Source organism: Colossoma macropomum, unplaced genomic scaffold (assembly GCF_904425465.1).
Source record: "Colossoma macropomum unplaced genomic scaffold, Colossoma_macropomum, whole genome shotgun sequence".
NCBI lineage: Eukaryota > Metazoa > Chordata > Actinopteri > Characiformes > Serrasalmidae > Colossoma > Colossoma macropomum.
In genome coordinates this window covers 6,235,186-6,259,927 of record NW_023494795.1, presented here as the reverse complement: position 1 = coordinate 6,259,927, position 24,742 = coordinate 6,235,186, and the positions used below count along the sequence as shown (strand labels likewise).

The 24,742-nt window shown below is 41.4% G+C and overlaps 1 protein-coding gene across 8 annotated transcripts in view; it reads right to left on the bottom strand.

Moving 5' to 3' along the window:
- Nucleotides 1–24,742, bottom strand: part of enah (ENAH actin regulator) — a 169,843-nt gene that overhangs the window by 113,332 nt on the left and 31,769 nt on the right. For 2 of the 8 annotated variants that reach the window (XM_036581288.1, XM_036581289.1), the window contains exon 1: nucleotides 3,136–3,513. The exons of 1 other annotated variant lie outside the window; for it this stretch is intronic. In XM_036581288.1, the coding sequence (XP_036437181.1) occupies nucleotides 3,136–3,224 (89 nt within the window). In that variant the 5' untranslated portion in view covers nucleotides 3,225–3,513. Of the gene's footprint in view, nucleotides 1–3,135; nucleotides 3,514–15,503; nucleotides 15,666–24,742 lie in introns of those variants that run through there. 5 more of the 8 variants (XM_036581290.1, XM_036581293.1, XM_036581294.1 and 2 more) reach the window with 5 other exon arrangements.

The window sequence follows — 24,742 nt, the reverse complement described above, 5'->3', positions numbered from 1 at the left end:
CTGTTTCAGCGCAAACGGCATAGAAAACAGCAGCAGCTCCACGTTTGTTTATTTGGGTCTCCAAGTAACGGGAGAACGCGAGAGTTTGCGAGAGTTCAGTGAGCTCCATTCGGTTCAGCAGCAGCTGAAACGTTGAGTAGTGTGTGATCCCTAATCGTTTAGTGTGGATCCCCAATATTTCAGTCACCCAAAAAAATCTGCAAGAACCAGTCTGATAGTGTGAGACGCCCAGTCTTTTATAATCTGTTCAGACTTTAAAAGCCGTGTAGTGAACCAGAGGCTGTAGTTGTGATCAAGACAGCGTAGTTAGTCATGCAGGCTGTGACGGAAAACACAGTTTCTGTGATTTGGGAATTACATTCTTCCAAACTGCTATTTTGTTATAAAATAATACATTTCTCAGCCCCACAGATACTTTTCTGCGCAACATCATCACTAACATGCGCGCACAACTGGGGAAAAGGCAACAGAAAGTGGCGCTCTTCACGGCAAATAGTGTCCAATAATAACAAAAAAAAGTAAAACTTCACTGTGGTGTGAAGTGAAAACTTCATCAGTGGTGAACGTGGTCATCACAAGTATGTTAGTGCTCCAGACATGAGAACTAAAACTGTGTTTAATGTGTTCTAGTAATGCTTATCGTTGCTGTAGATCTGAAAATTATGACCGAAAGAAAGCGAAAGATGACGATTTTGCATTGTTTGTAAATTCTTTTTGATACAATTATAAAATCCTCCAAACGACTGAAGTAAACAAAACCATTATTACTCAGTTTAGCCATCACAGATATGAATCACACACAGCGCTAATGTACTTACTACCTAATTAGCTAATGTTTGCAAACAGAAACGAACAGGTGTCGTGCCGAATTCCGGCTCCACAGCAGAATAAAACTCACCTTCGTGTGCACTTGTGTCACAAAGGCGTAGAGACGCTACAGATTAGTCACGAATTTGGATGTTTTTAAGTGTTAATCTTTAATTTTCCTTCACAGCAAACAGAGCAAGACCTAAAGCCAAAGTGTCTTACAGTGATAAGTTAATGTAACGAACTAAAGATGTTGGTTGCTGGGGCAGCGCTTGAGAACCCAGGAGACTACACAGCTGGCATGACCTGAGTTTTTCACTTTCACTAGCCATTTTTACATGAAGCCTAATAATCCATTAATAATCCGACTAATAGCTCAATCGGAATAGCACACGTCCATGTAAACACCTCAATCAGAATAGTTTAATCCGATTGAGGCCATTCGGAATACAGTTTCTATCCGATTGAACGAGGTGGGTAATCCTGTAAATAATCCTTTAAATAGAATAATATCCATGTAAACGTCTGTATCTGATTACATTCCCTATCAGAAAGTTTAAGTCCGTTCTGATCATTTTCGATACGTCATAGTGAAAGTTTATACCGTTCAACATGGCGGAGCAGAAACTGGTCTGCAGAGGAGACGAAGTTTATGCTCTGATCTTTAAAAGACGGCGGTGGGACGGACGTCCAGCTTATGTGTCTCAGAACACGACGTCTTCCTCTCGGCCTTCTTTAATAAGGACATGTGAAGGACGTTTTCCTGAGTCTGACATCATTTTAAAGCAATTAAAAACACAAGCGTGTCAGCTGAAAACTCGTCTCACTCTGACTGGACCTCACGTGAGGCTTGCTGTCATGGTAACGTCTACACTGAGTGGTTCTCCACTCATGTGCATCATTTTGGATCTAAATACTTGTAGTGAGCATGTAAACAGAGATTTTCCATCAGATTATTGAGTGGAGTGAGAATAAACACCTCAGTCTTAATCAGTAATCGGAATGCATTCAATCAGATTGGCAAAAATCTTTGCATGTAAGCTCAGCCAGTTAAAGGCCATTCAGTTTAACAGCTAAAGTACAAGGAATTTCTTCTGGTATACCAGCCACCACTATATTAGATTGTTTAAAAATTATAATCAGATTAGCTCGTTACTGATATGCTGCAAAGTTAGCCTGTAGTGTTATCAGCCATCAGTGGAAAAAACAAATAGAGCATTCTCAAGAAAACCGAACACAGAGCAGAGGACCTGTCGTTAAAACTAGTCCGACAGGTTTCTCTCAACAGTACAGCAGTAACAGAAGTCATAAAGTTCAATACAGGAAATTCTAGCGTCCTTCACTCAATTTTAGGTGTCCTCATTGAGTGCCAACTTGGCCAGTGAAAGCGGCAGCAGAGGACAAGGCCTGAGGCGAACACAGAGGTTGCGAAGGGTTTGACAGTGCTACCTTGTTTGTGTAAGTCAGCCCAATTTCCCCTTTTACAGAATGGCAAGGCAATGAGAAAGTGGCAGGTGAGTGCTGACTGAGACCAGTTCCCCCTGAGCAGGCGCTTTACTGAACTGAGCAACCATTCACACACACACACACACACACACACACACACACACACACACACACACTTTCACGCCTATCACATAGACATCCATCACTTTTTACACTCATTACTGGAGGTTCCCTTGAGGAAAATCCTAAGTGTTTCCTGTTAATCATGGCTGCGAGTGGCAGCACTGTTGCTGTTGTATGAAGGCTGTTATATCCTCACTTCAGGTCACAGCACTTCAAATAAGCAGAGGAAGAGGAAAACAACGCATGAAGCCAGTTAGCAGGTAGTCCATGCAGTGAGATGCATCTAAAAAAAATAAAAAATAAAAAAAATAAGATTCCCAGTTTCTCCAAACCTTGATCAATGTTTGATGACAGAATTCCGCAGTACACAAATGTTTACAGCTCGCCTAATGGTTGGAAGGCCAATTACAGTCCCACCACAGGGAGCTATTAGAGAAAATGCCATAATAATCTCACTAAAGACATCATCAGCCACAGTTCCATTAGCAATCTCGTCCCCTATAAACCATATTTATGACAGAGCAGCGGCACCACTGAACAAATCCACGGCTGCAACGAAACCAGTGTTAACAGCAGCGACGCCGTCCCTCAAGCCCTGGATCGTACGGACCACATTACGCAACGTTAGAGCTTAAGCGTTCTAGCGGCATTAAGGATGCAATGAGCCAGATGCTCCCCTTCCGAATACGCAACAGATTGCTTTGATCCACACGCACCTCCAGCCAGACGGAAGCCCACAGAAACCCAGCGCCTACGTACCGGTGCGCTTCCATTTTCGAAGACGCCGCACATCTTTCGCCCAGGATGAATCCAGACAACTTGCAGTGCGTCGCAGACTGGAGCTGCATGGCTTCCCCTCCTAGAACCCCCCCGGGGCGACTCCGCGGACGCTGCAGGTTCGATCCCGATCACGCTCGCCTATTCATCGCCTTCGCCCGCTCCGAACGCATCGGTGATTCATTATTTAGAGACGGGTGCGAGTCAATGGCGCTTCTCCATGCCGCTCGCATACACAATCCCGCTCTTCACAGTGTCGGACGGTAACCTGGCAACAGGCATTTGAGCGCTCACAGTTGTTGAGGAAGATCACGTTTTGGGGAAGATGAAATCGCTACGCTCTGTTATTACTGCTCAAGCGAGCAAGTTCCCTTTTTCTTACTCTTTTTCTGAATCTTGCCTCTCTCTCTCCCTCCTGCCAACGCTCCCTCCTTCTCTCCTGCTCTCTCCCTCCTTTGCTCTTTTTCCTCTCCCACCCCCGCTCTCCCCAGTCTCCTCCGCTGCTCTGCTTGAAAGGAGAATTCTCTTTATCAGCCATGCATTCTCTTTGTTTCCATACAGCCTGAACCAAGGCAGTGCTCTGAGTGGGGCTTTGGAGATGGTGTGATGTGTCTAATGACAAAAGCACATGAATTTGAGAAACTGGTGGCACCTGCTATTGTAAGAATAGCATGTAATCTTAATAAGCTGACTAATATTACAGAAAATTTCCCTTCCTCCATCGCACAGATGCAGGAAACAATTCAAAGAGGTTTCCTGGAGTAATACTAGGGCAGAACAGTGGGCCTCATTCTCCAATAGCTTCCTAAGTTTCTTCTTAAGTGTGCTCTTGAGAAAGGGCCTCAGAAAAAGCCTACATCAGATTCATGACGTGTTCTTAAAGCACACAACTGTTCACACCTTTGTGCTCTTGAATGTGTGTAGATTCCGTTCTTACCTAAGAACAAAATCCTAAATAAGAAAACACTGTGAATGACAATCTTCATGAAAACAGCAAAAGCGGGTTTTAAGAAGAAATTTCTTCTTAAGGATGGTTGGTGAATGAGGCCCAATGAATCATTTCTATACCAACATTGCAATTTTCACTGCAATTTTATTTGTCAAACATTAAACAATGTTGTCTTAAGTTTTACGTGATAACCTAACAACTTGTGAACTGCCAGTCTGGCAAACTACATTTAGTATATAAGCCTGATGTGCGTGTGTGTGTGTGTGTGTGTATACATATATACACACACACACACACACACACACACATACATACATAGTTAGAGATATATATACTTTGAGATAATTATATACTAAAATCAGGCTTACATATACATATATATGTATATCATTGTTGTCAGAACCAAACCTCATATCTCCAGATTTGTAACTTTACAGGAGAAGGAAAAAACAAACTTTTAATGTAAGTCAATGGAACCATATTAATTTTTTCAATTCTGGGCCATTTTTTTGGTCCATTTATCATAAAATTTAATGTAAATGTAAAGGGCCACAGGTGTTTTCCAATTATGTCAAAAAACAGGAATATTTTATTTATATATATATATATATATATATATATATATATATATATATATATATATATATATATATTTTTTTTTTTATTTATTTATTTTTATATATATTTTTTTTTATATATATATCGTCTCCTAAAATGTTATGACCGTGACAGGCCTGGGCCATCCCTAGAATCAGCAGTGACCGCCATCCCTAGAATCAGCAGTGACCGCCATCCCTAGAATCAGCAGTGACCATTTCAATACTCAGACACAGTTATCAGCAGTCACTCAGTGCAACAGACTATTGGGACCAGCACCATACTGGTAACAAGGAAGGACCCAGGATGACATTTACCAGTGAGAGTGTGGGAGCGCAAGCCCCCCAGAACCAGTGCCACTAAAGCTTAAAGAGAAAACTGGTTTTGAAAAACGTGTAAATTCATGTTTACAGATACTGTACATGTGACAGATGCACTCTGGGTTCATGTGGTGTGGTGGGTGGCGATGAGGAGCCTGTCCAGCTCCCATAGCCTGAAAGTGGCCTGTTGCGTCTCCACGGGAACAGATGGGCGTGAGTGACAGGTCAGCTGCAGGACAAGGGCTTTGCAAGGCTGCAGGCAGAGTTCACTCTGCAGATGCTTCATCACAATAAGCAGACCCAACCCATAAACACTGCCATTAATGACGCAGGCGCTGTGTAAAACACGGGGGCAGCCGTAGTCATGACCCCGCCCAACTCGCGGCTGTAGGAGTGATTCGTTTTATTTATGCAACACTGACTGAACCCATGTTCATCTTATGGGCCTTGTCCATCAAATATTACGAGCAATTACAAGCGCAGAGTTTTGAGAGCTGCACCATTAATATACAAATCAATCAAGCAGGATACAAAGGCACCCAGTCTTCACCACCATCAGCTTCACAAATGTGTCATTCATACCCCACAGACCGGAGCTCGCATCTGCACAGAGTACACACGTGCCGGGGGCTGCGAAGCCACCTGCACCTACAGGGTGCCCATGAGTGGGCAGGAGCAGTAGGTCAGGGGGAGTGTGTGAGTGTGGGAGACCTGGAGAGTAGCATTGGCAGCACACATGGTGCATGGGAGGATGACAACAGCACCTCCAAACCAGGAATCTCAGGGGGAATATCGCCAATTCGGATGTCAGACCTCTGAAGGTGCCATATTTGCACTGTTGAAGCAAAGGATTGCTTTAAAGGAGGCGTGTACCAGTAAGACAGTCCTCTAATTTAGTAACTATGTGGTAAATAACTGCTATAAACAGTTAAACCATGTTGGAGATGGGGGTGGAGGGGTTTATTAAAAAAAAATATAAATAAATAAATAAATAAAATTAGGAATAATTTTCATCCACCAATTTTGAGATTGGACACAAGAGCAAACAGTGAAAGCATAAGAGGCGGGGCTTTATAGGGAAGAAAAGAATAGCAGCTAATAAATGAACTGTTTAGTAAACTGCTGTGTCTGATCCACTCGTACCAGCACAACACACACTAACACATCACCACCACGTCAGTGTTACTGCAGTGCTGAGAATGATCCACCACCCAAATAGTACCTGCTCTGTGAGGGTCCATGGGGGTCCTGACCACTGAAGAACAGGGTAAAAGGGGGCTAACAAAGTATGCAGAGAAACAGATGGACTACAGTCTGTAACTGTAGAACTACAAAGTGCACCTATATAGTAAGTGGAGCTGATAAAATGGACAATGAGCGTAGAAACAAGGAGGTGGTCATAATGTTATGCCTGATCGGTGTAGAATTTTTGTAAAGTATTAGATCACTAACATAACAATGGGGATGACATCATCTAATCTCACATGAGAAAAGTCATTTCCCTTATGGTATTAAAATTTCAGGGAAATCAATATCACTCTCTGAGATGACCCTTTATCCCGAGCTGCTAAGAGGATATGAATCAAGCTTGTAGACAGGATTCTGCATGTCCTCCGTCGTACTGAACATGTAGCAAAATGGAGCAAATGGTATCCTTTGCGTGACGCCTCCACTGAACGTCTGCAGTCGGCACTCAAACCTCATAGGGTGAACCGAAGGCCACCAACGAAGGAGCAAGCAAAGAAAGTAAACACTCTTAAAATGTCGCTTTAAAAAAAAATATCAAATGCAGAGAAACAGATTTGGGTAACACTTTCTATGAATGTCACATTTGTAAACATCTATAAACACATTTATAACATGTTATAATGTATTCATAAGGCATTATAAATGTGGTTATACATATTTATAAAAATGAATTGCACTGGATTACACTTTACAGTCATGTTTATTATACATTATGAATTGTTAATATAATGTATTATAAATAGTGTTGATAACATGTTATACTGTCAGTGTCAAAGAAGTCAGTCCCAGCTTGGAGAGTGTAAAGTAAAGACAAATACCAAGCTAACGGTGGTGAACATTACCTTTCCCACACTGGGTAAAACACTGATGGCAGCTCTAGTTTAAACTCTGACATTTGAAGCCTGTAATGAGCTTTACTGTGAATGTTTTAGTGTTTCAGTAAATCCTTCAGTAAATACGTCAACTTGAAGCCTCACTCTGAACACTGGAGGAGGCTTTAGTACAGTACACTTCACTTTACTTAGAGCGGACAAATACAACTTATGAGCTCTTATAATTTGTTATGATTAGCACTTATAATGTATTATGTTAACAATTCATAACGCATAATAAACATGGCTATAATGTGTAATGCATTTTTATAAATATTTATAGACATGTTTATAATGCCTTATGAATGCATTATAACATGTTATGAATGTGTTTATAGATGCTTACAAAAGGTGACATTCATAGAAAGTGTTACCCAGATGTGCTTCGATTTTATCCAAAGTTTCAGGCCACGCTGGCTGTGCTAGACTTGAGTCAGCTGGTGAACGTACCAAGTAAAGACCGAACCAAGCACATGAAAAAATTCTGCAGCAAAGTCAATTAACGTACATAGAAAATGGTCATATTTCAGCGACGTACAAGAACATGAACCAGTACGGCTTCTGTAGCAGCCCTGTGTGGCAGTTTATCTAATCACACGCATTTATGTAAACAGTTCAGATGAAGGCAGCTTATCAGGACAAGGTCAGTAAAGCAGCGAATAAGTTTACATATGTCTGCAGATTTGGAATTTTACTTAGTATTTTTGGTCTAAATTGTGAAGCAACAACTTTTTTTCCCTATTTCAAGTTTCTCATTTCTTCAGAGTTCAAGTGCAAACATTGAGCAGAAGGTTTAACAGGAAAACTCCCCCAGAGTGCTCAACCACTTACTGACTGTGCAGGAGAGTGAGATTCCCATTAGAAAAAGTCTTTAATTTTTTTATTATTATTTTTATTACCATTTATTACCATTATTATACTTTATCAAAAGACAAGTTTTCTGTTGTACAAATATTCGAAAGACATTTTAAACGTCATTTATTGAATTTTTTAATCTAAAAAGATTTTCACAATTTTTTTGTTTGTTTGTTCTCAGATCTCAAGTTATCACATGATACAAAGCTAAACTGGAGCAGACCTGTTTGTGCTTTTATGAACACACAGCAAGTGTAGCGAAAAGGCAAACTGGGGATGAACATGAGGTTGAAATGCAGATATTACAGTCAGAGCTGGAGAACATTTTTAAATATAATCCAAAAATATATTTAAAAAAGTGTGTGTATATATATATATATATATATATATATATATATATATATATATATATATATATATATATACATATATATATATATATATATACAGATATTTTACACATATATATATATATATATATATATATATATATATATATACACACACACACACCCCCAGCCAGGCATCTCTTTACTCTTTCCTTGGCTGCTGCCTGAATCACGCATTCAGCTACACTGCTGACCATCTCAGTGCTTTGAGTCGTAAAAATCAAACATGTCTGAAAATATCAGAAGCAGCCAATCACTTCAGAGCTTGATCGGAGGGCTACAGAGTTGAGAAACGAGGACACTTGTTTTTCCTCTCACACTACCAGATCTTCCTGCGCCGTCAGTCGCTTCTGATTGAGCTCCCGACCTGGAAAATCATATCAGATAGTAAAAAATTGTCAGAAGGGGCAAATCGGTGATCAAATCAGGCTAAAAATCATGTAGTGTAGGTCCAGCTTAACTGATTTGAACTTCAGTCTGAATAGGCCTACAAACAAGTTTAAAAAAAAGGGGGCATTTAATAAGAAAAGAAGCCTCATGCATCTTTTACATAGTGATAGAAAACCTGGCAGCACACAGAAAGCTCCAGTTCTACAAGCTGAAATTGATTCAGAAGCTGCGTTCCAAAGTCTAGGCTGCATTTCTCGGCTGCTACGTCATAGCAGGTCATTCTGAAGTGAAGGACCCTTCGTATACAGCCTAGAAAGGCAGGCTGCGTTCTGAGTGATTTCAAGGACACAGATGTATCCTTCCAGGCCTTCAGTTACCCACAGTTCTCTGTGCACAAACAACGTAAAGGAAAGGGGGGAAGAAGAAGAAGAAGAAGAAGAAGAAGAAGAAGAAGAAGAAGAAGACCACCACGAAAATGGCGGAAAACAAATCCGTTGGAGCGAGTTTGTCTTAAGATATAAAAGTTATTCACATACTTGAATTTGTCTTCGTTACCTTATACAGCGTAAAATGACTGATTCATTAAAGCATTTGTCCATATATCATATTCTATTTAGAAGTATTTCGCTGTTGTTGGAAGAAAACCTTCTATCTACAAAATGGTAACTTCACAGGAGAAGGCAAAAACATACTTTACTTTTAATGTAAGTCAATGGAACCAGACTTCTTTCTAAGCCATTTTGGGCCGTTTCTTTAGGTCCATTCATCATGAAATTTACGCACAATGTCAAGAGCAACAGGCATTTTCAAAGGATGACAAAAACTGAAAACCGTCAAAAATGGAGATACAAGGTTTTCTTCTGACAACAGCGATTTGTATGTGTGTAGTTTATGGTCCTACATAAGAACGTCTCCTCATGAGTTTGGCGCCGCTCTGGTGGCGTCACCACGCAGCCTTGCTAGGACTGCTCCACTTGTGTGACCAACAGGCTGCTAAGGAGGAGTCTTCATAGGACAGTCCCACGGAAGACCCACACTACCTCGCCTGCAGCCTCGGCTCTGGAACGCAGCTAGTGAGTTTACTGTTGCCAACAAGGATGTGCCCATGGTGGCAGGTTTAAACAAGCGTCTTTCTTGGTTTTGGGCCCGGTATCAGGCTCATCAGGTTCATGTGGTTCTCCTTGTACCTCATAGGACCAAGGAAAAAAGATCGGTCTGGTTTCAACCATCTGTAACACAATCTCCGCCACCGTCACGCCAGCAGCAATCTCGCCAGGGAGACCAGCACGGATTAGAGCAAGCTGCAACAGTGTTCGACTACAGCAGCAGACTCAGGCACACACATTCATATCCTAGGAGTGAGGCCACATCAAGCTCTCGCACACAACTGTAGACGCTGCTAAATTTAGCTCAAACCAAATCATCTTTGCAAATCACAATGACTGCTGGTGCCAAGGCGGCTGCTCAGTCACTTAGTGTCATAACTACAGCAGTGCATCATAGCCAGGCCAGCAGGATGGGAGTGTGATACAGACACACTGCGCTGACAGACACAGCAACAAAGAGGGAAAGAGGGCAACAGGCTGTGGAACCAACTCTGTAAGGAGTTTTAGCCCAGAGCCATGAGCGGCTCAGACTGGTAATGGAAAGCCGCCACACGGAACAGATGCAGTCCTCCTCAGAGGCATATTTACAGCGCTGCGTACAGTAACACAGTCTGAGTGCAGCAGTATTAAAATAATACATTAGAGGCTTCAAGTTTGAGTTCACAAACTCAACAATTACTGTAATGTTTTATATTATACTTACATTTTCAAAGATAAATCACTAACAGTTGAAGATATCGCTGCTGTCAGAAGAAAACCTCGTATCTCCATTTTTTGTCATTTTTCAGTTTTGCACATAATTTGAAAATATTGTTGTTCTTTACATTGCATGCAAGTGTTATGATGATTGGACTAAAAGAACTGACCTAAAATGACTTGGAAAAAATTCTGGTTCCATTGACTTACATTAAAAGTAAAGTAGGTTTTTTCCTTCTCCTGTAAAGTTACCATTTTGGAGATGCGAGGTTTTCTTCTGACATTTCTCTAAATTCAAAGCCCCATATTCTTCATTTTTCTTGCGCATTTCCTGTTTTTCAACAATATTTTCGTGGGTTTATGAAGCAAAAGCAATCCGAATTCAATACAGCCATAACAATTTATGTAAAAATACCAGATGTTTAAATTATCACAGGTGTCCAGCGTAGGGTTCTCCTTTAGCAGCTGTAGCCAGTCAGCAGCCTGTCCATGTTGTCCACCCTCACACACACACACACACACACACACACACACACACACTAACAGCAGGCCATGTAGGAGGAGAACAGAGTGAAGGACACAGCACCTCCACACTTTTACTCCCCGCAGGTTCACCCAACACCACGTGTGTAATATAAATGTGTGGGGGGTGAACAGAGTGAAGACACTGAAAATGGGTTATTTTATATGTTCTTCACAGAAAATGAGCAAAGACCAAGAATCTGAGGTTGAAGTAATAATAAATTTCATCATTTTTCCATTTTGGTAAACCCTGAAAATGGGTCCCACAGACCTGAACACCACACAAGGGTTAAACTAAACGTAGAAAGATCAATCGACGCGCCATCTTGACTTCCCAGAATTTTAAATGGACCGGCCTTTTTACTTGAATTGTAATTTAGAATGGAAGTCATTTATCAAGCTACTGCAGGCTTTTATAGAACTTTATACTGTCTGAAGCAGAAACAGAACAAGCAGCGTACAAGACTATCCAACCAAGTGGTCTCTGACTGCAGTCAGGTCTTTGATGCGCAACACGGCTTTGTTACTTAAACCAAAACCATCTGCATGCAAGAAATAATGAAGAGGTTGTATTCAATGGCATTTAGATATTAACTCATTTCAATGTCAGGCAACTCTCTAAACATAGTCTATCTAGAAGTAAAGTGAGATGTGATGAATCAGTGGTCTTAGAGTATCACTGTCATGCGCATTTTAGAGTTTCTTCTGCTTCCATCACACCTGATGCAACTAATGAAGTACTTACCAAGCTCTTCCTGAGGTGAACTGGGTTGTGTTAGAGCAGGGAGAGACCACCACAACGAGCAGGGCAGAGTGAGAACCACTGTGATACACTATCAGGAACCAGGGATTGATTAAAACCAGATCTGCCAGTAGATCTTTGCTATAAAACCCTAGAAACCTGTTTGCCTCATGTGGACCAGTAGCATCTCCAAGGACTGTTGCAGAGAAAAGCTTAAAGCAAATGAGTGTATTGGAAAAGTGCCACCTTTTGGTCATACAGCACACTGTGTTACGAATGCAAGGGTCACAAATATCTCTGGAATAAAACCAATCAAGTGTCAAGTGAGTTGAACCGCAACCAATATTGCCAATTCAATATTTCTTTACAGATATAAACCTGATCTCAATCACTGGGAACCTAAGGGTTCTCTTATTAGCGTCAGTATAAAGTATGAAACTACACATTAAACACTCGGCCTTGTTTCAGGTCACTGATTACCATTTTCTTCGAATATTTTTACCATGATTAATGCATCTCTATAAAACATAGGCTGTTATTACCTAATTAACTTCAGTAGTCAGCAGTCCTGTGCACGCAATCCTAAACTCATGTTTGCTAATGTTATCTCCAAAAATGCAAAGTCTCACGTTTTCATGAACTGACAGCCATAAACTTTGCATGGATGTTTACAGAACTGATTGGGAGTACATAATAAAAGCCTTTATTTCCTCCAAATTGTTCTCAAAGGAAACAGCATCACAAAAACAGCACTGAATGCACTGCTTAGCCCTTAATAGTACGCATAGTGTCAGTAACCTGGAGTTCCTTTACAATTTTACCTGTAATTCCTGAGTCATTTACATCGCCATACTGAGGACGTAGAGAAAATGTCCTGTCATTAAAAGGTATTCACTTTAAGGACAGTCCCTAAAGGGCAATGAATGTTCAAACATGACTCTGAAACTTATATATCGCTGTCGGAACAAAACCTCGTATCTCCAAAATGGTAACTTTACAGGAGAAGTCAATGGAACCAGACTTTTTTTTCCCCCCAAGTAATTCCGGGTTGTTTGTTTTGGTCCATTTATGACTCAATTTACCCACAATGTAAAGAGCGACAGGTATTTTCAAATCATGTCAAAAACTGAAGAGTTTTCTCATTAAAAACAGATGCTTTGCTCATAAATATCTAGCGTGACCCTAATTTGTACTCGTCCAGACATGCAAATGAGATTTAAAATGCAAATATCCAACCTTGAATTTCATTTGTACCAAACAATCGAGCAAACTAATGTAAAGATATGCAAACGTTGGGCAGCAAGATAACAATTCAGGTTGTTTCCATCAGCCGCAAATTCTAGAGGCATTCTAGAGATGTTTAAGCAAATTGTCAGCCAAAAGTAAACAGGTCGATTGCTTTGCTTTCAGTTTTTGAAGGAGGAACTGACCAAAGTATCAACCCCTTCTATGGTGTTCGGTGTGGGACCCATTTTCAATGTTTACCAAAAGAAAAAATGATGTGATTTATTATTATTTCAACCTCAGATTCTTGGCCTTTGCTCATTTTCTGTGAAGAACATAAAATAACCCATTTTCAGTGTCTTCACTCTGTTCACCCCCAACACACTTATATTACACATGTGGTGTTGGGTGAACCTGCGGGGAGTAAAAGTGTGGAGGTGCTGTGTCCTTCACTCTGTTCTCCTCCTACATGGCCTGCTGTTAGTGTGTGTGTGTGTGTGTGTGTGTGTGTTTATGTGTGTGTGTTTGTATATGTGGACAACATGGACAGGCTGCTGACTGGCTACAGCTGCTAAAGGAGAACCCTACGCTGGACACCTGTGATATTTTAAACATCTGGTATTTTTACATAAATTGTTATGGCTGTATTGATTTGTGGGTTCACCAGACCACTGAGTAACAAACACATCAACACCACACAAGGGTTAAGAATGAACTGATCCACATGGATCAGTGAAAGGCGGCTAAAGATAAGACTGACTCTACCAGACAGCCGTTTTTTTATATGTGCATTTTCTCACCTACATAGCAACAACAATAAGATCATTGCATTTAAACAGAAGGCAAATCAGGTCGCCTCCAAAACAGCATTAGAAACGTTCTGTACATTAAACCCTTATTTTCAAAGTTACCAGAATATTTACTGAAAAACAAAAAACAGTTCAAAACTACGGCCTCTGGGTTAAAATACACACAAACGTCCAGAAAACAGCCTTATCACGTCACTCCATCTGTTTATGCTATAGGCATACGGTCCTGTTACTCTGCAGAACTGTCTTGAATTATAGTGCAGCAAAGTTTCTAAACAGTCCCTGAACGCAGTTTGTTTTAAAAGCTCAATGTAAGGACATGTAAACCACAAAAGCAATTGGGCCGCATCAATTTGTTTAACCCGGGGCTCTGAAAATGAGTGATATCTAATGAACACAGGCTTTCTCTCGGGTTCAGCCCAGCTCGGATTTTTACTTAACCAACAAATGCAGCTTGTAAAACCATGAAGATCAATAAAAATATTTTAATTAGCCACAAACCCGTAAGGTACCCGTGGTGCAATCTGAAAACAGGCTGTTTAAACATATCAGTAATGCAAGAATACAGTGTGTTTGACTGGGAATAAAGCAGGCACAAAAACGCTGATCACAGGCAGGAACAGCAGACACTGACAATCAGACTGTACTGCACCAAACCAACATGAAGAGGATTCTCTAATATAAACACACAGAAAATTCCTGGATGTGTTTCAAGCCAACAATCTAACATTTTGGTGAATCCAAATGAACAAAATGTAACGTAGTGCGCCTCAAATAAGCTTTGTACAAAAAGCCATAATTTACCAAGAAATTCATCAAAATAACTACCCCAGGGGTCGGCAACAAGCGGCTCCCAGCCATATGGGCAGATCTTTTACCGCCCTGTTGTGGCTCCACAGCAGAATCAGCTTTGTAGGTAAAAATAATATAATCCTCCTTTACAGTAAAATAAAGCTCTGCTGATCGTTCAACACAGTTTAACAATAAATGGTCTTAAACTCTGGAGTTAATGTAACTCATATCTGCTGATTCACCGACCTTTAGCCCCAACGTTTGGCGTGCAGACTGCTGGTCACCTTAGCAATGCAGACAAAAATCTCACCTGGCAAAGAGAAACTTAAGACAAACATCGATAATTTTGGAGACTGATTTATTTGCGTTTATAATCACTTCAGCTGGTTTCCTGATACGTTTAATCTGCAATTAAAAACTGTCAAACACTAAACAAGCCGCAAAGCTGAACTGAAACTTGCGAATGAGAAGCGACGTCAGCCTCGTAAAAGTCGAACGTTGAGACATTTTACAAGAAACTGTTCTACTTTTGAGGAAAAGTTTCCTGCTGGAGATGCGAGAAAAGCAGCTATAGCTGAGCTAAAGCTTAAAGCAGAGCAAAGTAAGTCTGCGTTGCCGTGTATAGTATATTTTTTAGTCTATATTAATACATCAGCACATACTGAGACATATTTACAGCCAAGATGGTAAAATAGCTTTTCCTAACATTTGGGTTGCTGACCCCTGAACTAGCCATTTGCAGGAAAGTGCCTACAGGGCACAACTAAACAGCAATCTTTTGAACATCTAACGCTGGCACGATGCAGAACAGCTGACCCCTCTTCTCCCCGTCAACTTACACGTCACGCGTCATTGCTGCGTGTTCCAAACCTCCACCTCTGGGGAGACTGTCTGCTCCTGTCTTCTTCCTGAGTTGCCGACTTCTGTGTCTCTAAGGCGCTCAGCGAGCTGGACGACAGCTCTGTGAGGCTCCCGGATGAGTCTCCAAGCTTCAAGTTGAACCCCACCCTTCAGGGCTAAATCTGGCTGCCTGGGCAGTCCCCTAAAAAATGTCCCCTCACCCCAGAATAAACCTGCTGACCAAAAGGCATCATGAGCTCATTTTATTTTTGGGGGCGTCTCAGGCTCGCTCTGCCTGTCACAGTATCTCATCCGTTTCCCAACTGGGGCAGTGTAACAGTCAAAGGGTTCAGTCCTGCCTGTTAAACGCAGCCCAGCTGACCTGCTGTGTGCTGGATTTTTCTTTTTTTTTTTTTTTAAATAAACTCATGATAAATCTTTACCTTTCAACTTAACTTAGAAGAAATTAAAAAAGATCTTAAACTGGAAAAAAAAAATCATAAAATGTATTATGTTTGATCAGCATCCACAATTAAAACTTGATTAAAATTCACCATTTTTTACTCTTTTCTATAAACTCTGTTCAGTGTGGTCATTTTATTTCATATTCTGTGTTTAAATCAGCAGTTCGCACATATTAAAGCTCAATGATCTGTTAAAGGAGTCCATTAATCTCAAGGAAGTACAGATGACAGCAGTGTTTCTTGGACGAGGGTGGATCAGTGTTCTTTTTATTTATTTATGTATTTAATTATTTATTTATTTTTACATATGTGGGTCAGGAGCTTGATTTATTTATACTGAAGTCAAATACACCGATCAGGCATAACATTATGACCTGTACAGACTGTAGTCCATCTGTTTCTTTGATACTTTGTTAGCCCACTTTTACCCTGTTCTTCAGTGGTCAGGACCCTCATGGACCCTCACAAAGCAAGTACTATGTGGGTGGTGGATCATTCTCAGCACTGCAGTAACACTGATGTCGTGATGGTGTGTTAGTGTGTGTTGCGCTGGTCTGAGTGGATCAGACACAGCAGTGCTGCTGGAGTTTTTAAACACCTCAGTGTCACTGCTGGACTGAGAATAGTCCACTGAAGAACAGGGTAAAAGGGGGCTAACAAAGTATGCAGAGAAACAGATGGACTACAGTCTGTAACTGTAGAACTAAAGTGCACCTATATAGTAAGTGGAGCTGATAAAATGGACAATGAGTGTAGAAACAAGGAGGTGGTCATAATGTTATGCCTGATCGGTGTTTAAGCCACAATAAAAAGATAATGTGAACAAGCAAACAACAAAATCTGGTTTAGGTAGTAAATCAGATTTGGGCCAGTTTCACCTGCAGCCTCAACGTAGCCTTATACAGCGCCAACATGGCCTGACAGCAGCAAGAGCCGATTCCTCACACTGTACACATCTTTCTTAGACTGGCCATTGTTACAAAAGGTTAGAGATATAATGGAGTTTGTACGGCGTATGGATTTCAAATGTCAGTCGCCACAAATATCCAGCCTTCGTGTGAGTCACAGCTTGCAGAATTTGTAAAATGCGACGAGTGGAAGGCATTCAGTTTCCTTTCCTGACCCCCCCCTGACTGCACTGGACAAGTTTACAGAACCTGCGAGTTCCTAAGTTACCGCTAAAATAAGCCAGTAGTCACCCCAGCGCTCAGATGTTAAACATGGAGGGCATGGGGCGAAAAACCTCTGACCTCAGTCCCAGGGCTATTTTCAAAAGGCCAAATAGCTTCATCAATACAGGACGTGGTGATGTAACGAAGTGAGAAGGAGAAAAGGAGAGATAGAGAGAGGCCTTGTCTGGTCAGTCCTTTGGTCTGTGGAGTCTTTTCTTCAGTAACCATAGAGAGGAACAGCGCAAAGGAAAGTCTATCCTTGAAAGAGGAGAACTGGAGAACCACAAAAACAAAACAAAACAAAAACAGGATCCAAACAGAGGGACCCTATTAAACGTATCCCCCACAAACGCTCCGTCTCTCCGTAGCTCACCTTACGTCGGAGGCTTTTGTTGATCTGGTCTCTATGGTGATCTGGCCCTAGCAGTCTTCTGTGGAGACATGGGCCAGTGGATTCATAGGATTAGCGAGACAAGAGGACGGAACGCTGTTCCCAGACGGATCTGGGCTGAGCCAAAACATTCAGAACTGCAGAGGCCAAACTAGTCCCCTCATTCTGGTTTGGACCAGTGTATAATTTAGTGGTCTGGGCGCTCGGCTGAAATGAACTGAGGAGCCAAGTCCCAAAGCAGCGACCAGATGCTACTCATTCGAGGCACAGGGCCCTTCATATCATTGGGGGGGGGATTGCAAGTTACAGTGCCAACGAGCAACACCATGGTCACATCAACTCAAGCCTACAGTTCAGGACAGCAGTGAGCGAAGTCTCAAATAAATCGAGGAAGCTTTCAACTATGGGAGGCTTTTGTTTGTTAGCAACATGCTGTTGCTACAACAGGGCGGAAACAAAAGCAACTGGGAAATCCAGATGCAGTTTTGGGCTCTCTCTCCTTGTGAATGAAGCTAAACCAGTTACAGGGAATTATTGTTCCCTGACGTAATCAATCCATCGTCGACCTCAAATCGCTGACCCATTCCAACAGTATTATTTAGCTCACCATTACCGGTTTTTCTCCCCAGTTAAACAAGCACAAAGAGAAAGCGGAGGTTTTTTTCAGTACGCAGTCTTTGTTCAAGGACCTCGGCTAAAGTTAGCCGAGAAAAGAAGGGACACAATTTATTCTGACATGCCAAAGTGAACCGTATCCACAAACCAGCGCTCGTCCCAAAGCAGCTGCCAAACTTCTCTCTCGTTATCGACACTAAAGTGCTGACTTGTAAGCTCTCTGGATCCCACACCGCACAAGCACCCTCTGGCCAGGAGTCTGATCTCTGGAAAGCGGGAACAGCCTGTGGGCAGAGCTTTTATTTTCACTTGGCTTTGCGTATGGAGTATGAAACAGAGACATCTAGTCTTAAGGGAATAACTTGCAATCATGAGAATACAGTCGATGAGTGCGTTTACATTCACTCAATAATCCGATCATAATCAGATTTCTGCAGTTATCTGATTATTCAAATGGACATGTAAACACCATACTCTTATCTAGAAATCTGATTAAGAAATCCGATAAAGAGAGCTGGATTTTAGCTCAGTAATCAGATTTAAACTCTTACTCTGATTTCTTTCGGATTTCTCAGTCTTGCGCATGCGCGGAACAGACGGCGGCACCGGAAATAACAGAACGGCGTCGCCACGAGACGCAGCAAAACACTTTTGGAGCGGCCCTGAAACCAAACACGAAATGAAGGATTTAAATATTCTTCATCTTCTAGATGATGCATGTTCACATTCAGGTAAAGTGATTCAATGTTTAAAAAAAAAGCTGTGATATGAAGTTTGAGTTTTATTACGTTTACGTCTCGTCGTCTTCTGTGAGTTTACTGGCTGGTTGTAAAGCAGAAATCGGATTACTGTCTGACTCATGTAGACCTGGAGTTTCCCCATTATCTGATTACTCAAGTGCATGTAAACATGATCAGATCCTAATTTTCTGCAGTTATCAGATTAAGTGCATGTAAACGTACTTAATAACTCAGTTTTTTTGCAAAACTACAACATTATAAATGTTTATTGATATCTACATTTGAGAGCCATCATTCATTCCATATTAGAGAGATTCATTATTCCTGAATGTCATTTCCCAAATCATCTTCAGACTAAGGCCTAACCGATATACAGGTTGACCCACGGTTTCATTAGTATTGGTGATATCGCCATAGTAAGTATTACACAAATCACATGCATCCAGCTGGTGGTTATGAAGACAACTAATAAAAAAAATATGAAAAAGGTGATGAACAGAGTGCAAAGCATTTTATTTAAAGACAGAATTTATGTTAATTAATTCATTTTAAGAATGAATAATTGAGAACTGACAAATCAGTAAAACACTGTTTAGCTAAAACTCAGTGTAAAACTAAAATTTAAAATATAAAATTATATCGAGTGATATTGGTTATGTGAATTTTCACCCCTTAAAATTGTTATCAGCCACAAAATTTCCACATTGGTCAGACTCTACTTCAGACAAAATGTAAATCCTCATATCGCTGCTGTCGGAAGAAAACCTTGTATCTCCATTTTTGACGTTTTTCAGGTTTGACATAATTTAAAAATGCCTGTTGGCCTTTACACTGTGTGTAAACTTCATGATGAATGGACCAACAGAAATGGCCCAAAATGACTTGGGAAAAAGTCTGGTTCCATTGACTTACATTAAAAATAGAGCAGGTTTTTTCCTTCTCCTGTAAAGTTATCATTTGGAGGTACGAGGTTTTCTTCCGACAGCAGCGATACACTGAATTAAAACGAACAAACACTATTATTAGAGTTATTAGAGTTTGGAGCAAGCATAGCTATAATTGGAACAAATTTTAGTACCCTGGCGTCACGAGACAGAACAGGCACTCGTCCTTTCAGCTGGTGAGGCCTGATCCAAAAGAAGGAAAATTCCATGCTGCCTTTTGGGTCCCAACCGTCAATTTATCACCAGCTTTCAAAAGGCACAAGCTGGATCTACCGCTCACTAACGCTGAGACTATAATCCCTAAATCTTTTAATATCACGCCGAAAATGTTCAGCCAGGGGACTGAAAAAGTCAGGAACAAAGATGAGGTCCCACAGAAGAGAAGCCATGAACAAGACGACAACCTCACTAAAGAAGATGGCATTCAGAGACCAAAAGCACCTTGACTTGACTTTCTTTTCTACGAATGCAGCCATAACATCAACTAAGCAAAGCTACTTAAGCATCACAGAGTTTAAAATGTTCCAAGTGGTGGTTTAAAGCAATTCAAGAGTTTTATTCCTTTGGTATGGAAGAGAGGAAATATCTGACCACAGATGGTCTGTACACAGACTGTCCTCTGACATTCGAGACAAAGGAAGTCGTTTATTTTGTGTTGACACACCATCATGAGCAGATGACCACAGCACAGTGATAATAAGACAGACAGTTATTGTGATATTAAACTTTATACTGGCACATTCCTACAGACAACAATGACAAGAGACCAGTATGTGTGGAATGAACAGGAACAACAAGCTCACACTTCCAAATGCCTCAACGTTTTATGCCTCAGATTCCACAGATGTGTCTAAGTCCAGCTCCTCTCCTGCCTTTTCTGAGATAATTAAGTCCACATGGAGGTGAAACGGAGCTTCGGTACCAAACATGGCAATCCGTACGTGATGAGTCATGCTCTCAGTTAAGCTGTCTTAACCCCTCAGTTCCCCCCCCACTACTTTTCACTCTCGCTGCCTGTCGAGTGGATCTGTGTAACTCGGCGATGAGGCCTCTCTCTCTCCGTGAATGTGTGCGTGTCCACATTCCATTCAGGCTTCCCGCTCCTGACGAGAAAACTTGCCACGGCGATGAATCTGACGAGCCACTTTCCATATTAGATCTCATGAAAAAGGGGGGGGTAAAACTCACATCGTTGCATTCTTTCCACCCCTTCAGACCATCAGCCAGTGAGGCCGAGGTCTGAGGCAGAAAGCAAAACCCACACGTCGACCTCAACGCAGAAAATTGGTAGAAAGAAAGGAAAACTAGTGCGGCTGACAGAGAGCCATCATTTGTTATAACCAGCCTGTTTTTTGGTTTCCAAAACAAATTAAAGGGCACAAAAGAAACATCGGTTTGAATTACGGCAGCACGCTTTGGCCTCGTTCTTCAGCCTGCTTACGTTTAACGTTCATCCCAGCAGTGTTTGTGGATCTGTTACTGTTTGCTTTAACCTGGTCTACGCAGGTCAACGTGCACCTATTAAGAAGTTGACCGCAGGGAGGCAAAGAAGGGCCGCTGCAGCAGCAACACTATCCGGACTGGCAGCATTTGTGTCTTCAAAGCAGCCAGCCGACTGTAGGAGCTTTGTTACGAAACAGTAGCCAGCAGAGGCCATGTGACCTCAGCCTGGCCCTGCGCTAGAATGTGCTGCAGCCGTCCCCGGGAGAGCGGTGCTCTGCACTCACCCAGCGACTCGCACTCTCCCAGCGGGGTTGCTGCACGTTCAGAATTAGATCGTTTGCGCTGAACTGTGAAGTCCAGCATGCTCAAAATATGAGCTGTTCTTATTGTGGATTTCTTAAGGCATAACAGTGCCGCCTCCTCATAACTACAAGGACCATTTTTAGTTCTGCACTGGAGCTACGAAGCTAATGTAGGTAACAAACCAATGATTATACCCCACCAGTTAACACAAACGCAAACTGCACACCTAAACCATTTCACATTAGCCTCAAAACTAGGGTTGCACCGATACCAATGCCATACTGGCGCCGATACTGGCGCTTAAACGCAGCATAGAATACAGCAATTTATTATATTGAGTGATGTGTGCATGAGCACCGGTACATGGAGCTTAACACGTCAGCAGTGGGGTTGACAAGCAGCAGAAAGGCTGTGCTCACATTACCAGTTTGAAGTGGCTCAAATCTGATTTTTTGCCCTAATGTGACTCAGATCTGATGTTTTCAGGGCTGTGTGGACACACAAATCTGACCTGAGCCACTTTCATATGTGGTCCTAGATCGGATACGTATCCGATTCGTGGCCATGTGACCCTAATATGATGCTCAGATTGGAATTCATGTGCCTTTTTTTTTCCATCATTCAGCGTTACCATGGCAGCAGCGATGAACAGAAGTTAAAGCCTGTAAACGGTGGAAAAGCAGCTCATCTCACCTTTTTCTCCTTCGTCTCGCTCTAATAATGAAGCTGAGAGCTGATCAGAGTTAATTATCTTCTCAGCGAAGCTCGTTCTGCTCGTTAGTTTGCGCTGATGATGCACGTGATTCATTCACGTGACGTGAGGATATTAGGGTAATATGTGATCACGTGATCTTTCTCTATGCCTTTTTGTTAGCTGCTAGCTAGGCCCAATTATTGTCGTTGCTATGGTGATCAGTAGTTGCGTGCCAGCCATCAGGGTTAAAGGGTGAATCAGCAGTTCTACATTAACTCCAGAGTTTAAGACCATTTATTGTTAAACTGTGTTGAACGATCAGCAGAGCTTTATTTTACTGTAAAGGAGGATTATTTTGTTTTTACCTACAAATCTGATTCTGCTGTGGAGCCACAACAGGGCAGTAAAAGAGCCGTACGCAGCTCCAGAGCCGTATGTTGCCGACCCCTGGTCTAGGTCCAAGTTTAGCCTTTAGCCAGCTGGGCTAGTGCGCCTCTATCGGTCAGCTCCATAACACAGTCCTGTGGTATTGCAGCCAAAAAAATATTTTTATAATTTTTTAAAATCTTTTTTTTAATAATAAATAAATACATAAAATCAGCTGGTATCGACAGCGTGAACGACTGCAACATTTACTCCAGGAGAGTCAGGAGACTTCATAAAATTATAATTGGATAAATGGTGTAAATATGATTTTTTGCTATTTGCTGTTAGGATCTCCGAGTTATGTGAGCGCTTCCACTGCACTCCCGACTCCATAGCTGGGCAGTAAAGTACGCTGCTCCTTGTGATGTTTATCTGGGAAACACTCAGCTCATGCAGTTTCGCTCCGACTGCTCCTGTGGCAGGAAAGGTGCAGTTAATCACGCTGTGCGCAGCAAGGCTCTTAAAGTCGGCCTAGACACTGAAGTCAGCCAAAGAGTCGGCTTGAGGGTATTAATCAAGACTGGAAAGCTACATACTGAGCGGTTTTGAGTCATTAAAATACGAGTCCCTGGTGAAACGTAGGCGACCCAATTCTGATTCTGTATTTACTTACAAATAAGCACTTGCACTCAGGCCTTGTTCCAGCAGTTGATGTAGGACACCACAGTAAGTCCCCAGCCTCTTCATCGCTCAGCTTTTCTCTATATAGCCCCTGCATATGCAGTGAACAGCCAACAACTTCTGTTTGATTTTGAAATCTACAGTTTGTGCGGCTCCTAACAATCCCATCACAAGTCAACTCATTGAAGGGATGTTTCGGCAACAAAAACGAACACGAAATTTGATGAATAAAAGCCAGTGGTGTCCGACTGTGTGGGATCAGATCAGGGGATCACTTAGGCCCAATCCCATTTATTTTTGCCCCTACCCCAAGAGTTACAAGGGTTAGTGGTTGAATTACTTCATTAACAGGCTACTAGTGGTGCTCTGTAAGGGACACTGTCAGTCTGCAGTGACAGCAGAGGAGGGTAAAGTTCAGCTCCTCACTGCTGGGCTTTGGTTACATTTAGGGAATCATATGCCTTCAGAGAGGGGTATAAGACAATTATTTATTATTGCCCACCCCTAATTTTTCGGTGATATGAAGCTGAAGTCAGATATTCGCCAGCTTCCTCTTCTAATTTCTCCATTCCACCTTAAATGGTGCAGCAATTCTGACATCTTTCAAGGTGGAATGTGAAATTTAGCTGGCTAGCCACCAAAATATTGGCATACTACTAGCAATTTTTTGTGCTTTTTATGAAGAAGAGAATTATAATACATTCATCTGACATTAAACTAAGATAATACAATGATTATCCTAATTTTTTAACAGTAAAAAAGGCTGCTGCTAAACTTGGACAGATACCGTAAGTGATGTTTATGGCACCTTTCTCCAGTATGGCACACAGCCAGTTCAAACTAAAGAAAATAAATATGTTTGTTCAACTTGCAAACACTGATCTTGGCAGAGTTTGGTAGTTCAAGCCCTAGGTTTAATAAATCACATTTCTACAGCCTATAAATTGTGTTCGGTTAAATATAATACGGCTAAAGCTTACTGTGCTAACTTAGCCTGCATACTAGGATTGAAAGATTAATCGTTTTTATATCGAAATCGCAAGAGCTGCAAATTTTCTTTAATTATAGCCGACACTCTTAAAATATAGTTCTTCAAGGTCCTTAAAAAGATGGTCCTTTAGTAAAGACAGTCATTCCATATAGAACCATGAACACTCAGAGACCCATTTACATGCATAAAAAGTTTGCTGCGTGGTGAAAACGTTCTTCAGATTGGAGAACGTGTTGTATGTGGTTCTGTATAGCATCAAAAAGGGTTGGTACTGTTACTTTGTTGCTTGATGTCAAGCTTATAACAATAAAAGAACATTTTGGTCCTACAGAGAACTCTTTTCAAAAAGGTCCTAGATAGAACCATATACAACACATTCTCCATCAATCTGAAGAACCATTTTATAATGCAAAGAACCATTTAAGCATGCAAAA